Source organism: Dipodomys spectabilis, unplaced genomic scaffold (assembly GCF_019054845.1).
Source record: "Dipodomys spectabilis isolate Male_0828 unplaced genomic scaffold, ASM1905484v1 ptg000098l, whole genome shotgun sequence".
Taxonomy (NCBI): Eukaryota; Metazoa; Chordata; class Mammalia; order Rodentia; family Heteromyidae; genus Dipodomys; species Dipodomys spectabilis.
In genome coordinates, this window is record NW_024870775.1 from 20842512 (window position 1) to 20859501 (window position 16990).

Consider the following 16990-nt stretch of genomic DNA (forward strand, 5'->3'; position numbering starts at 1 on the left):
GTATTCTCAGTACCATAACATTGCCTGGCACCAAGTAGATTTTTCCTGAGGATTGACTGAATGATGTTTCCTCACTTTTTCAAGCATTTCTTTCCATTTTGATTTCTCTCTTTTTTTCTTTCTTTTTGCCTTCAATATATACCCTTATGCTGAATTTCTGAAGTACACAGAGTGAGAAATTGGCAGTTAGGAAAACAAAGATAAGAACATGAACAGACATTAGTTCAATGTGACTCCTGCTTTTGCATTCTTTAAAGCCTTTCACAAACTTTCAAATATTTAAAGCACAAATAGTCATTATGAAAAGAGATGATTCAATATTTGCATATTACCCTAAAAACAAAAGTATGATAATATTTGGCCTGGTAAATGTTCTAAAAATAATAAAAAAGACATTTGTTCAAATCCTCTAGCTTGACACTTTGTTGTATTTTTCAAAGAAGGGAGCAAGCCAGATATCTTCTATATGTCTTTGTGAACTTTGAAGGTAAATAAAAATGTTGCTAATTAAAGTCTTGTATGTTGATATTTAGCTGACATTATTAGCTTTGTCAAGTAATATTTATGGCACAATATGTTTTGTGTCTGTAATATGTAAATACAGTAGGCTTAATACATTAAAATACATAATGTTATTTTAAATAACTGTAAATGTCATTTATGTGTACTCAAGTCACATTATTGGGTTTTATGCTTTCTTAACGATAAGACAACAATTATAACATGTCTAAGTGCATTCTTTCTACTAAGGGAAGATGATTTGTTCATTTTGCAATAATTCTAACATTTGCAGTAAGCTCTAGTCACACTCAGTCTGATCCAATGTGCACGTTTTATACAATTCTACAAATAATGAACAAGTAAAAATGCTATTACTACTTTTCAATATTGTTCATTTTTATTTTCTTCTGTTTTATATTTTTATTGAAAACGTTGCTTTGGTTTAATATGTTTATGTCAAGAAGGTATTATTTCATCTATGCAAAGTACAAAATAAAACCAAACCAAATTAAATAATATTTACATTTTTTTGTTTTTATTGGTAATGACTTATTGGTACTACTTATTTGGATCTGTTTTGCAACATTAATCAAGACTCAGGACTTATATTAAACATAATATTACAACAATGCATGAGCAGATATAGCATTCCTAATCCTGTTTGGTTGGTGCCTGGGCACAACTCATTGCTACATATTTTGCTAATATTCTCTATTTAGTTATCCAATACTTTATTTTAAATAAAAATCTGATTACCAAAGGTCCTTGTAGCTTATATATAATGATTATCTTAAGTATGATTAGGTTCTCTGCATTTAAAATTTTGAGCACTAAATAGAGGCATTGTAGAATTCTAAGGAAAGAAACATGAATCAGGTGTGTTGAGAGCACTCTGACATATACATACCTTTGACAGTGATCTGTGCTATTGCTTCAATGACACCTAGTGTTGACATGGCAACACAGGTATAATTTGCTGACTGTCTTACATCATTCAGTTCTAAGACATTTCTCCCAATAGGCATGTCATCTTCAGGTGTCAAATCTTCTGCCCCCAACATCCACTTCACATAAGGCATTGGTGACCCCACTGCCACACAGGTGATATTAACACTTCCACCTGGCATGATTTCATGATTAGTGGGTGGGATAGAGAATCTTGGTGGGACACGGCGAACTGGAATGAAACACAAGGAAGATGATGACATATACAAGGCAAGGAAAAGAGTGGCTTATTAAACACATGACATGCACTGTACAAACACAATTAAACAATTGAAACATATTATGGCTTGTCCAAAAACAAAACATGAAGAAAAACCGTGGATAACACAGACCATACTTGTATGGTCTATGTATACACAGAAGACTTCATTTAGTTTAATCATTGATATCTTAGACACATTCATAGAAAAGTCGATTCAGACCTACAAGGGCCCCACAAAAAATACTATCTACAAACTAACAATGCACAAACATCATGCATAAGAGAAACACACAAATAAACATATACATGCATGCATATAACAATGATTCTATGAATGCATGTATATGCAGAAGGGAAGCTTGGAAGGTCACCAGCAGGTTTTACATTGCCTATCAAAACCAACATCAGTGCAGTGAACTTCCAGGAGATATAAATTTAATTATGAGATCACATTGTCACATCTGAGCCCTGGAAAATGTCACCTAGGGTACACTGAAAGTACATTTTTTCAATTTGCTTTTGGCTTCAAGGGTGAATGCAGTCTGAAAAATCTCATACTGACAATGGAACAGACACAGAGATATACATATATATACATATATGTATACATAAGTACATAGATACATATTGGCTTATAGTCACAGAAGAAGAAACAAACCAATACCAGTAGAGATACTGGATTGAGTCATTCATGCAGAGCATGCACAAGATGGAATCTCAAGACCCATGCTAAGATAATGGGAAATGGCTGGATTCCAAGACAACAAGGACAATAGAAACATAATGGAGAAACAGCACTAAACACAAAGGGAGAGAAAAAGGAACAGTGATTAAGACAGAGACTTAAGGGATGACACGGTTGAAAATGATCAGGTATTAAGTTAGCTGAGATTGTTAAAGGTAAGCATAGTAAATTCAGAGAGAAGAATGGACATTTCATATTCAGAATTCCACTAGGTTTGTAATTTATTATTAAAAGGACATCAATGACTACAAAAATCTTATATGAGGCTTTTAATGCCTACATTCCAAACAAAGGACACTGGATCATCAACATAGAGCCAGACAAAGACATTAACAGAAGTGATCATATTAAAGCAATATAACACAGAAACAATTACCAAGCAGTTATAGTTCAGTGCTCCTGCTTCAGATAATCTGTATATTTATGTAAGTTTAAACATACACATGTTTTGGACATGGTAGAAAAATAATTAACGAGACAAATACGTTTCATCTTGGACTGGTTTTTTGATGAAATATTATACTAGGGGATTTTTTTTATCAAAGGAGTAATCTTTAGGAGTATACCTTAAATATAGATAATAAATTGATTGTCAAAATTATATTAAAAAGACAGAGAGATTAAAAAAAACCCTTTTAGCTCCCCCCCCCCCAAAAAAAGATAATCTGTCTGAAAACTCTGGCTGCACTTAAGGATGACATAAACTTCCGTTGATATGAGATGGCTCACTGCAATGGCCTCATGGGAAAATGATACTCATGGGAAAAGAAGAGAACATTAAGCATGCCTCCTGCAGCCCATCCACAGAGGTTACTCAAACAAGCAGGAGCCAGTGTAGACAATTCCGAAGTGTCCAAGAACACATCGAGAAAAATGGAGGAGAGTTTAGTCTTCATGCGTGGGATTAGAGGAACACTATAAAACATCATTCTGTGAAAAGCAGGCATCCTTAGAAGACAGAAATTAAAGGTGGGGTAGGACATGGGAGGAGTGGAAGAGAGAGGAAAGCAGGAACACTGACCAGATTCACTGTACCTTAGAGAGTTAATTGTTACCAGCTATCATGCACCCAAGTACATTCTTTCTCATCATGCAGCACCGTTAGCCACTATCAGCAAGCAACAGAAGCCATGGCCAGAGCATTCTCTGCTAAAACATACCCATGAACCAAAAAAGAAGACCACAATGCAGCTACATTCATTTCATTTGTATTCTTTGTTATTGGTTTAAGTAATAGTTTTGTAAGGTGGGTAAAAAGTAAAAAACACACCAACCTTCTCGCAGCTCTGAGGGATGTAGGGGGTTTGATGCAGAACACAATGAAATGAGGAAAGGAGAAAAACAAGGGAAACACAGAGAGAGTAAAAAGGCCATATCAAGGCTTTCAACTGCTACTTGAACATCTTTTATTTGGTCTAGTTCATCTGCCTTACTGATACTGGAGAAGTTAGCAATACCTCATAGACTAACATGGCCTTAGAAACAATAACTAGCATCATTTTGAAATTTTTCCATGAAAGAAGGTCCACATGCCTCATGCAGCAAAGGTGGTCTCCATTGTAAAGAAAAAAATGGATCAAGGGCTCTCGAAGAATTGGGAGAAGAACACGGTCTTTATTTCCCCCGCCCAGACCCCATAAAAAGAAAAGAATAAACAAAAACATCCCCAGGGAAACAAAATTATCTCTAACAAAAATTTCAAAATCAAGCTAGATATTTGCTCAAGGGATCCCCATTCTATGTTAACTTAAAAACCCAGTCTTTTATCCATCCCACCCACCCATGCCTTTTGTATTTATTCAGATGTGCAGACCCAAGATAAAAAGGTTTCCACTGAACAAAAATTATATGGAAGTACTTCCTTTTATTGCTACCTGAGAAAATATGAATGTATTTTTATAATTCACTCTTATTCCAAGGACAATGAATATTAATGCTAAAATATAGTGTTACATGATGATCTAAAGATTAAAAGTTTCACTACATCTTAATACTTTAAATAAATATATGTAAAATATATTTAAACACACCCCTAGATGCACATATAAAATACTATGTGTTGGTTATTAAGACAGTAAAAACAGGATAGAATTGTGCTATCTCCATTAGCATCTGTATTTTATTTCATTTCTAAATTTAGCAATTTTCCCCTCAAAGCTCAGTAGTAAAGGTCATAAAGACATAAACACCTTTATGCTTGGACTTGTACACAGAACTGATTAGTAGCACACCAAGCAATTATTTCAAGTTTGGTAAGGAAACATAAGAGAAACAACACAGAAAAAAATAGTAGAAGAGAAAAAAAGGAGAAAAACCTCAAACCAATGCCAAGCACAGTTCAATCAATGCACTCAAAATGGAAATCAATTTTTTTTAAATGCAAATATACTTACAAACCTCAGGGCAGATTACGTTCTCAAGAGTTCTCTTGTTTTTAAAAAACCGACAGATTTTAAGATTTTTTTAAACTTTTCTATTTACTAAAACGCTTCAGCTACTGGAACCATTACCAAATCTACTTATTACATGCTGCCATCCTCACAGAGACCCTGCGAATATGTCAGTTCCCCCTGAGACTTAATGGAGAAGCTACATCAGGGTTATGTCATTCCTACCTCTGACATATAAATTGGCAGGGGCAGAGTAGCGAGTGCCTGCGCTGTTCGTAGCAACACACTCATATTTTCCTTGGTCAGATTCTTCACTCTGTTCGATCTGAAGGGCTCCTGTGCGGATATAAAATATATTGCCAACAAGATGGTCAGAGGAGGTTTTCGCCACTCGCAAAGCTAAACCTCTTAACAATATGAAAAGCCCTGCAAAGCGAAGGTCCGCTCAGCGTCGATTCAATCTCTCGCTAAGTTGTACAGACAGAAAATGATGCGATGAGAAGAACATAGAGAGATTATTTTTATTTTACATCATCAATGCTAAGCATAAGAAACAATATCTCTTTTCCCAAGCAAGAATTCTAGTCATAATTAACACTCTTATTTCCTAGACTAATAAAATGAAGATGGGTGAGACTGCTTCAAGAAAGTATGGCTTTTAAATAAAACAAAATATTAATTTTTTTTGTTTTGTTTTGTTCCATTTTGATATCAAAAGTGGTGCCAAAGATAGGTACGCTCAAAAAAAAGGAAAAACAGTCTGCGTTTTCAAGAAAGTCTTCTGCTGAAGAAAGCCAAAAATACGCAGCGCGCATAAAAAAAGAAGGCTGCACAAAGCAAAAACTATTAAAATTAGTCATTATCAATTATGAAAATATTACTTAAAGAAACAAAACTCCCTTAAGACATGCAGATTTTTAAGAAAAGAAAGACAGTTTGCCACAACTTACAATCATGTATTACATTTGCTGAAAAACAAAGAGTATTTGCATTAGAAGTTTTTTTTTTTCTTAAAAAGTTAAAAATCACGGCTTAGACCAGCCAGGAAGAACCAACCAATCACTGCTTGAGGACCTCCAGGCGGATCCCCTAAAGACACCCATCAAAATCCACCAGTGGGATTAGCAGTGTGGTGTCACAAAACCCCAAGAAAAATACAAAAGAAGAATTACAAAAGGAATAAACACTGAGTCAAAGTATGAAAAACCAACAATATCACATAGACCACCAAGAAATACTGAGCACCTTGTTTCCATAGCCTGAAGGACAGAAGATCCAAAAATCCAGAGACGAGTAATCCAAGAAAAAAAAGAAGTAGAGAAAAAAGCATTGCTGTCAGATTGTAGGCGAGTGGAGGGGTCAGGTGGAAAGGGGGAGTCATTCTTTGACTTTTAAGACATTAAGAGAAAAAAGAATTGAAGAACAAAAGCAAAAACCTTGTGAAAGATAAAGACAAAAAGCAGAGGGTCCAGGCTGTCTTCTGCATGTCTGCCACTGTTCTCCAGACCGCCTTGGCTTTGGTCCAGAAAAAAAGAACAGCTAAGGAAGAAAAAAAAAATGATCTTTTTTTTTTTCTCCAGTTGGACAAAAAAAAAAAAGGAAAAAGAAGAAAAAAAGAGACAAAAACAAAAAAAAAAAAGAAAAAGAAAAGAAAAAAAAAGAAAAAGAAGAAGAAGAGAAGAAGAAGAAAAAGAAAAAAAAAGAGGGACAGATGGTACGCTGTGACTGGTCTGTGGTCAAAAGACCTGGATATGCTTTCTTTGAAGCATATCACAACGGAAATAATTGTTTTCATAAAGAAAGAAATGAACAAAACAAAGAGGAAAAAGGGAAAAGAAAAGGAAAGTCCACAATATGAGGATCACGAATCATAACCAAACAGTACAAAGGGGGAAAATAAATCAAGTTGATGGACATTATTGGAATGGTTTGAAAACAAGACAAAGATGAGAGGGATGAGAGGACAGGAAGAATGAGTAAGATCATTCTGTGAACGTTAGGTCGGCACTCTTACCTCTTATTGGTGTACCACCTGGGTGGATAATATGAATGCAAATAAGATTAGAAAGAAGAAGCATTAGTACGAGAAGAAGGAGGCTAGGGCTGGGGAGAAGAATTAAATTAGATTTACAGAATTAAATAAGGTCTTAAAAGAAACTTGAATTACTATACTGGTAAAACAGGAATATATTAGGTAGTATTATTAGATCATCAAAAAGCAAGTTGCATTATCCCACAGAGGGCAAAGACTATAATAGGCAGCATTGCCTTTCTCAGAGAAACAACTGAGTACCTAGGTCTGGGGTCACTTAGGGTTAGAACTCTGACTTATATGTTTCATATCCATAAAAAAAGGACTATGCAATATTTTAAAAAGACATAGTTTAGGAAGATATTGGCTAAGCTATTTAAGTATATATATAGTTATGCATATATATATACACCATCATAGGAAACACTAAGGACTGACTGGAAACAAATACTGTTGGTTGGATATCATATGCTAGCTACTATGCTACATTTGTGTGATATAACTTGTGTACTATTTTAGTTTTTTATACAGTGTTCTTACAATAATAGTTTTGTGGAGGTGTGCAAGTGCGCGCCACTATGGAGCTCTGGTGTCTACACTGACAGTTAGTAAAATGCATGCCATGCATTTTATTAAAATTAATAGTAATAATAGTAATCTGCATATGGAAATTAGTGGGGGTGAAGTGCGCTTCAGAACTAAGCACTTACCAATAGATTCTGGAGATTTAAATACGGAGAGAAGAAAGACAGCATAAAAATATTATTATATTCCTTATAATTTGGTACAATTTTTTCAGAGTTAAAGCTTTATTATATTAAATCATCTATGTTACATGTGAATAATTACTTCTTTATTTACAAAAACAGAATGCTAATCTACACAATTCTGCTGACAACAAGCAAAAAAAGGCAGTTAACAAGACGCTTTAACATCACAGGACAGGTCAAAAGCCGAGAATTCTGGGAAGACAGGCAGTTAAACAACTTAGAATTTTTATCAATATGATTACCAATGTTACCACAAACAGCTTATTAGTATATGTCCCTGAGAACTTACCTAGGGAAAGGCTATAAAACTTAAGATATTTAGAAGGATCTCTATATTTAATCTATAGAGAGCAAAGGAATAGACTCGGGGAGGGGATTGGGAGGGGGAAATGGGGTAAAAAGAGAAAACAGCAACAGCTGGAATCTATACCAAAAGCAGACTTCTGTAGATCCAGTCAACAGAGGGTTCAAAACCTTGAGTGTGGGAACACACTACTGTGGCTAGTGTGTGGACAATGCTCACTCATATATAATATGCTCACTCAAATAGAAATACAGGATTGGTGACTTGAAAAGGACTTAAAAATACATCTGGTTTTCATGAGATAACGTTTCTATGGTTTATGTATTAGTGAAAAGAAAGCAGATGTGCCCACTTACTAAACCTTGGTACTTTTGGATGAGTTCAAATGCAGAAAGATAGCCGAAAACACACTTTAATAAAGTTAAATCATTTGTTCTTGTTTGATAGGAACATTTGGTTTCTGAATGGATATAACCATTGGAACTCCTTGCAAGTTCTGAACGAAGTCCAATGTTGAAATAAATTTGTTTCAAAAGAAAACAGAGAAAGAAGAAAGAAAGAGGAGAAAATGGATTCATCAAATACTGCAGAAAAGCAGTAATTCAAAATATACTAAAACTACAGTCACAGCAGTGAGCAATGTGGATTGAACAGAAGCTGCAGAAGACAGAGAGAAGAAAGACCATGTCAGGTCATGACATCACACACAGACAACACATTAAATAACAGAGAAAGAGAAGAGGGAGGAAAATCAATACCTAGAACTCAAAAACAGAAATAAAATTAAAAATTTTAAAAAAAAGTAAGAGAAAGATTAAAAAAAAATTCTTTAGGAGTCAATAGAAACAGTAACAAGACCCTACCTGATCGTAACTGCTTAATACGACCATTGTTGTTGCTTGTGTCGACAGGTAAGAAATCTTTAAACCAAGTGATTTCTGGATCCGGATTACCACTGGCTGCACAAAGCATGGTGGCAGTGCGTGTACGCTCTACCACCTTTAACTGTGGGCCCATATCAATGGTAGGAAAGCCCCTAGGAATCTGGTCCTCTGAAAGACAAATAAACAATACAAAAATTATGTTCAGTCAAAGGCCCTAAATTCAATTTTCCATAAATCTCTTATTTGACCTGATTCAGAATTTATTGAGAACCTATTATAAATAAGGCACTATGGCACTATGAGATACATTCTCAATGTCTATTATCGAGTCTCAGAATAAACTACCTCTGTAGAAGGATGGAACTTATCAGGTGGTCAAGACTGTCATGAGGTAATTCATACAATTCTCTTTTAAGAGTTCTGAGGGACAAATAAAAGTACTCGGCTCTGGGCCCAGTGAGACCTGAGAAGAAACTTTGACTTACAATGGGCCTTTGGAAAGAAATCAAGTCGCCCAAGTTCAAAATGAAGGAACTTAGAAAGATGGCAATGTCCTAAGTCTAGGTATTGATATAATATTTTTACTGGGTGTAAAAACATGCAATCCAACCAGGCCAACACAGGGATTGCAGTAAAGAGTGAATCAAGGGAGCAGTATTCCAAGCAAGTATTCCATGATGACATGTTTTTATTATAACTTTCAAATAAAACTATATAGGCTTGCTCCTTATATCCATTGTTTTTCCTTAACTGGTGAAAATATTTCACCAGCTAAGGATTGAAAATATTTTGAAAAATTGTCTACACTAAAAAATGTACATGGGCTGGGAAGGTGGCTCAGTGGTAGAGTGCTTGTCTTACATGCATGAGGCTCTGGGTTTGATTCATCAACACCACATAAGCATAAAAAGCCAGAAGTGGCGCTGTGGCTCAAGTGGTAGAGTGTTCGCCTTGAGCTGAAGAACTGAGGAACAGCGCTCAATCCCAGAGTTCAAGCCCCATGATGGACCAAAAACAAAACAAAAATAAAAATAAAAAATATACAGACATTTTTCTTGCCATTATTACCTAAACAACATAATATTAGAACCATCTGCATAATATTCACATTGTACTATGTTACAAATAATCTAGAGAACATTTAAAGTATAAAAGAATGTACAGTTATATATATATATATATATATATCATCTTATGTATATAAGACATTTGAGTATCTACAGATATTATTTTGTCTCTCTGTTTCTCTGTGACTCTTTCTCTTCTTTTCTTCTTCCCTCCCCTTATATCTCTCTCTGTGTATATGCATGCCCAAAACTACTCATATATTTAGAAATAACTATGTGCATTTTTCAAACAAACGTAAAGTTCAACTTGAATAAATTCCTTGTAAGAAATTTAATTGATTATAAAATAGTCTAGTAGTGCTTTACCAACGAATAATTACTATTTCTTATTTCTGACAAAAATAAATTCCGAAAAGCCTATAGCACTTTTAGTAATTAAAAAATTGAAACTCACTTTGTACAGCTCCTTAAAAATAACAATTAAGAAACCTCAACCCCTCCCCCCCCAAAAAAAACAAAAACAAACAAGTCAAGTTTGCTGAATTTTCAACCTCAAATTTATCCCATCAACTTTTCTTTATAAACATGAAAGCTTCTCTAGATAACAAAGCTTGATCAATTATAGTTTACTTAAATGCCACAAATGTGTTACTGAAGAGTAAAATTTTCAAAAAAAAAAAAAAAGACCAAAGTTTTCAGAACAACAGTCCTGGATTATAAGAGAAAACCGATGAACTAATAAGTCAAAATGTAGGCTTTTGGTCTCCTTTTGAGCAGGAACAAAGTTATATAATTTCTACCATCTGCCTTGAATGAGTCGAAGATGCTATCAAAACTCAAATTTAACACTTGAGCTTAGAAGATTATTTCAAATAAATAAATAACACAAAAATAGATTTTTGAAACAGTCCACACCAATAAGCTACATTTTATTTAAGCTGATGATGTGTCTCTGCCAGGGAGACAGCATCTCTGTGTATGCAAATGTACATCCATCCTCAGCCAAGCAGAGTACTTCAGCGGACGAGTGTCAGTGATCTTGGTAAAGAGTGGAATTTCAAGATGATGTTTCGAGTCTCCAAGGGAAAGTTCAATATTAAAAATGGAACAAGGAGTAGTATCTTGCAAATTAGGCTATGCAGATTTAAATAATCTATTCCACTTGAATTTCATCAGGCTGTGCTTTATGTCCTTAAAGCTTTTGTCAATATATTTACATATACAGTATATGTATATTGTTGTTGGAGGAAGCAAGGTGAGAAAGATAAATGGCTGCTATTTCACAGAAATGTTATCATTAAATTTCAGCATCAGTGACATAAAATACTTCAAAGTATAATGATAATTTACCTCATCAATTACAGTGCTGTCCTCATACAGTTTGTTAAATAGCTCTTAGATTTTGATGTTATTTTCTACTTTTAAAGAAGCCAGGTAAAGTTACTGATGATGATGATAATAATAATAATAATTAATAATAATAATAAAATCACCTTGGGATTTCTGAATGGTTTCTATATTACCCAGGGCATTCTAAACTCCCTACTGGTGTTGAACTACTAGTTACCATTACCTGCATAAATAGTGCTCTGTTATTCATTTTCCTCTACAAATTCCTCTCACAGAACAACAGAGCCAATATTCAGGGCTGCTTAGTAGCAAGTGTCAAGGCTTAAGATTGTTGAACCACTTACTGAAGGCTCTTACCAAGGAAATCTAAACTTAATAACCATTTATAAGAAGTGAAGTTCTCACCTTGGGGGTAGCTGAAAAAATTGACTTTTGTGCCCTCTGAAAGTAATCTAAAACAGTGTATGACCTTTCCTTTTCCTCATTGGCTCATACAGAACACTCCAGAGCCTCTTTCCCATATATGCCAATGTACAACAAGATAATCTTTCTTGCATACTAATTGGACAGAGAATGTAAAAAGCATTCCATTCTTATTTTTAATACGAGTAATTAAATTCTATCCATCCCCCTCTTTGCACAGAAGCTTTTTGAATGCACTTTCTTCATTAAATTTTCATGAGCAACATCACAATGTAAGAGATTCAAATAGCCAGAGCTGTTACAGGTTGACAGTTGTGGCTCCTTTCCAATTTGACTGTCAGGTATTTGGCAATAAAACTCAGTATTCAACATAAAATGAACTGTAGAAATAATGAATTTTCTAATTGGAATGCTTATCTCAGTGGGTATACTTTAGAAGATGTTAATTGCTTTTTTTCACCAGCCTTACATTTATTAGTGATTTATATAAAACTACCTTGGCCATTTGATAACGTCAACTTTGACAGCTTATCAAATGAATAGTACTAGGATCTAGGGAATCTAACCAATACCCTCGCTACATTAACCAAATACACTTTCATGGGTAAAAATCAGCTAATAGAAATTAGCAAATTTGTCAATACATTCATAGTTTTCAACTTTTACATGAGGTGAAAAGAAAAACATTTTGTCCTATTCATTAATGTGCTCATTAAGCTTTAAAGTACTTCACTTACCACCGTTCCATATTAATATCCAATCATGCAGAATTAGCTACTAATTCATCCACAATTTAAATCAGACTTGACCTTCATGAAGCTATTTGGTCTGTCATTTTGAGAGGCCATTAAAGGGCAGATGACTACCTATTGTGCTTAGTGAATCGGAGAGGCATACATATATTGTTTGGAATGGCAGCTATAAAGACTTGGAAATAGAGCCCATTCTTTGAATCTGTTTATATCTTAATGAAATATGCTGATATGGAGTTTTCAGTTCCATTAAAGAAAAAGAGAAATTTACATCACCATTTTACAGAGTTAACTTTCATTGCTCTTCAACTTGTTAACAAGTCATGACCTTCTCTGGACTTTAAAGGTATCTATGATGAAAATGTCTGTCACTACTTTGAAGAGAGTCTTGCCTTAGATATCTGTGAATGATCAAGTAATAGCTTTTGCCTAATTTGTTCAGTTCAGCTGCTTTCATTTCTCATCCATAAACAATTTTAATGATGACTTTATATTAGCTTCAAGTCTACAAATACTGTCTCATATTTGAGAATAGCTCTAGGATGGCCCTTTTTGCTTGATCCTACTAGAACTTATACAGAATAAATACAACAATATGAGTCCTTTGACTTTATTCCTAAGTGAGTTAAGGACGTTTTCACTGAAGGTCATGGCCTTAGAAAAAAGTAATACAAGGTTATCAGATTTACCACCAATATATTTAAGAGCAAAATCACGTCATTCAATAGTATGCTTCTGCAAGTGCATCACTGAATGATTTGATAAGTGTACCTGGACATTTAGACATCATTAATAAAACAGGTCTTGCCAAGGATGGTGGTACAATAAAACAAAATCAGAATTTGGAGGAATAAACAGGTTTTCCTCTTGGAGAATTTGTCCCTTAAAGTAATTCTTCTGAGTGCTGAACAATTAATAGTGGGTTTTCTTTCAAAGATCCCCAATAGGCATTACCAATAAACACCTTATTATGGTCAATATACATGTAAATTAATAAAGCTCTTAAAATGTAGTAACTTTATGTGCTGTTGTTTTTTGTTTATTTGTGTGTTTTGTTTTTGTCAGTTGTGGGGCCTGAACTCTGGGCCTAGGAATTGTCCCTGAGCTCTTCAGCTCAAGGCTAGGGCTCTACCACTTGAGCCACAGCATCACTTCTGGTTTTTTCTGCTTATGTGGTGCTGAGGAATTGAACCCAGGGCCTCATGTGTACAAAGCAAGCACTCTACCACCGAGCCACCTTCCCAGCTCTGTTTAATGTTCTTAAAGGTCCTCAGTGCTCAACAAATACTCAAAATTGGATGTTGAGAATGACACCAGTATTTCTGGGCTCCCTTAGGAGACAACACAATTCCTTATGGCGTTCATTGAAATAGCTATTATACATTTGACCTCTAAATGAGTATCAGCACATCGGGAGGTACAGAATAATCTTTAGAATCCTATTTTATTTTGTACCATATCTTATCTTACCTTCATTTTTATTGGCACTGGGAGTGACCATTTGGCTTCATACTTACTTAGCTAAGCATTCTTCCACAAGAAGTATGCCCCTCCCCAAACTTTGCTTCTGAGATAAGGTCTCATTAACAGTGCTTGGGTTTGCTTCAAACTAGAGATAATCCTACCTCTGCCTCCCAAGTAACTAGCATTACAGAAAAAGTCACTCCCTAAACTTAATTTTTTTTAAATATATGAAGTAATATTTGGCTTATAGGCTCACAAAATGACTGTTAATGAGTGTTTATTTTTACAAGTTTTAGATTTATTTAGTCAGCAAAGAATTTTGATCCCTTGAGATGTTCAACATGCATAAGCTTTTTGATTTTGTTAAATTTACTGTAGCTTCTTCATGGGAAATACTAACAATTTAATTCTTGATTTCTTCTTTTTGGCTCTATTGGTATAGGTTCCTACAAATTAAAATTGGAACCACATGGCAAAATCTTGTATGAACACAATGAAACTCATTTTAAAAAATAAAATATATTTTACTCAGTCTCTAGGGAAAAAATGGGTTTCTTGGCATTTAAACGCATTATTGCATGTTGAAGAGGACATTGTGTCAACTTTTGCTGACAGGAGCAAGAGTTGTATGTCCTGGCTACCTTTTAAGGTTTAGGGGTATATGATATAACTATGCAAAGAGGAAAGTAATTTTTCTTTGAGTGGTGAAAGGACTGAGTGGGGAAATTTCTATTATCAAAAGAAAAAATTAAAAATGTCAGACTGATAACATGTTTTGTTAAATTAAAGTAGTAATCTTCTATGTAACATAAAGCTAATGTATTTTTACATTTAAGAAGATAGGCAAAAATTAGAATATGTGGAAAAATTAGAAAATGTGTTGATATTAAAAGATCAAATTAAATGATTAAGTAACAACACTTATGAAACATGGTATTTGTGGGTAAGTTGCATTGTATATTGAAAAATTTGAGCCTGTGAGAAATTAATTCTTTTAAGAAAACCCATAGGATAAATCAATAGATGGCAAAAACCATTCTATAAATATTTACCGAAGGCCTCTTTTTTGTCGGATTGGGCCACACACTGACTATGAACTAATCTAGAGACTCTATGTTGTTACGATTTGATTGTATCATCAAGATAATTCAACTCTGTGAGAATAATAATAGTACTTCTTAGGACTGGATGAGATAATACATTAAATGTGCCTACCACTGCCTGACACTTGTGACTTGCGTCTAGTAAAATGCTAGTATATAACATACTTACTTTAAGCCAAGATCCAGCAATACATATAACTAAAAAAGAGGTGTGTAGTTCAAAGTTTGGTATAACAAGGGCTGTGACAATAAGCTCCAAATAAGAAAACAGTCCACAGCAAATCCTGTAGAATAGAGATTATGTAGATATGCAAGTGTATTTAGAAAGCCAGATCCTTGCCAAGTAACCTCTTCAAAATTCATGAAGGTCCTCATTTCTCCTTTTGAAAACAAGAGCTTTTGTGTTCTTTGATTAAACAACCGAGTAAATAAAGGATTATAATCCATATTGTCAAATGATTTGTCCCAAAAACAAATTTAAAAAGTGGTTTTAAATATTTGGGATAGCAAAGCTATATTGTGAATGACTTTTGTTTGTTAGTTTTTATTATTCAGACAAAAAGAATTAAGTATAAATTCTTCAGAAAGGAGGTCACATTAAAAAGCCAATATGACTTTTTGATGATACATCTACATGACCTAATAGATGACACATGTTTTCTAGATCTAAATAAAACTAGATCTAAAAACTAGATCTAAAATAAAACTAGGCATAATAACATTTACAAGACTCAATGCATTTATGGACAAACAAACTGACTAAAGGAAGCTATATTTAGGGGAGGACTCCAAAGGCCTTAACTCTTTTTTTTTTTTTGTCAGTCGTGGGGCTTGAACTCTGGGCCTGGGCGCTGTTCCTCAGCTTTTCAGCTTAAGGCTAGTGCTCTACCACTTGAGCTACAGTGCCACTTCCATCAAAGGCCTAAACTCTTATGAACAACTAAAGTACTTTTATGTCAAAACAAATACCAAGAAGTACAAATTTTGGGGGTGGGGTAGTCAAGATCTAAACAGGAACAGAAACAGGAAGGGTGAGCAAATGTGGTCATTACATTCAATGTACACTATGTAAAAAGATGAGCTATGTATCATATGGATAGGGACAGGAGGTGGAAAATGGAGAATGATGGAGTGAACACAAAGCATTGTACTTATCACCTGACTTAGGGAAGTAATCACTGTGTGTAACTACTTAACAATAACAAAAAAACATTTACGTAGAAAAAATTGTAGATAGGAGTATCAGTACATTTCCATACAATGTTCTTTGATTATATTGATTTTGACTATTAAAATGATTTTTAAAAAACATGAAGCCAAGTATCTGTGCTTCATGCTTGTAATAATGTCTGCTCAGGAGGCTGAGATCGGAGGATCACAGTTTAAAGTGAGTCTGGGCAGGAAAGTATATGAAACTCTTATCTCCAATTAAGCACTCAAAAAGCCAATGTCGTGTACCACTTTTTCTTGATCCATTCACCTACTGAGGGGCATCTAGGTTGGTTCTCTATCTTAGCAATCGTAAACAATGCTGCGATAAACATCATTGTGCTGGTGCTTCCATCAGAAAGAATGGCACTGCCCAGTTTGTAAGGAAATGGAAGAACTTAGCAAAATTAAGTGAAGTAAGCCAGACCCAAAGAAACATAAGTTCCACTGTCTCCCTTATTTGTAATAATTAGTATACATATAGGATAATCTTAGCAGATGAGTAGAATACCTCAATATCTATGTACATATGACCATATAAAATGATGCTAAATTAAATGAACTCCAAGAACTAGACACAAGAGGTTTTTGTTTGTTGTTGTTGTTCTCAATGTACTATGTAATTTCGTTATTCTTTTGTGTATTTCCCCCTATGGTTTTTTCCCCTGTTGTCACTGCATTTGATTTTGGTACCCTGGGTATTGTATATACATTTATCTGAAATAAGGGAGGGAAGAGGAACAACAAAATGGTGAGACAAAGGACAAAGTGGGAAACTATGTAAAAGCG

At 34.4% G+C, this 16990-nt stretch overlaps 1 protein-coding gene across 11 annotated transcripts in view; it reads right to left on the reverse strand.

The window, feature by feature from the left end:
- Positions 1 to 16990, reverse strand: part of Ptprd (protein tyrosine phosphatase receptor type D) — a 514161-nt gene that overhangs the window by 193509 nt on the left and 303662 nt on the right. For all 11 annotated transcript variants that reach the window (XM_042686894.1, XM_042686896.1, XM_042686890.1 and 8 more), the window contains exons 5-7: positions 8813 to 9001; positions 5069 to 5179; positions 1409 to 1678 (exon numbers count right to left, since the gene is read on the reverse strand). In XM_042686894.1, the coding sequence (XP_042542828.1) occupies positions 1409 to 1678; positions 5069 to 5179; positions 8813 to 9001 (570 nt within the window). The remainder of the gene's footprint in view (positions 1 to 1408; positions 1679 to 5068; positions 5180 to 8812; positions 9002 to 16990) is intronic.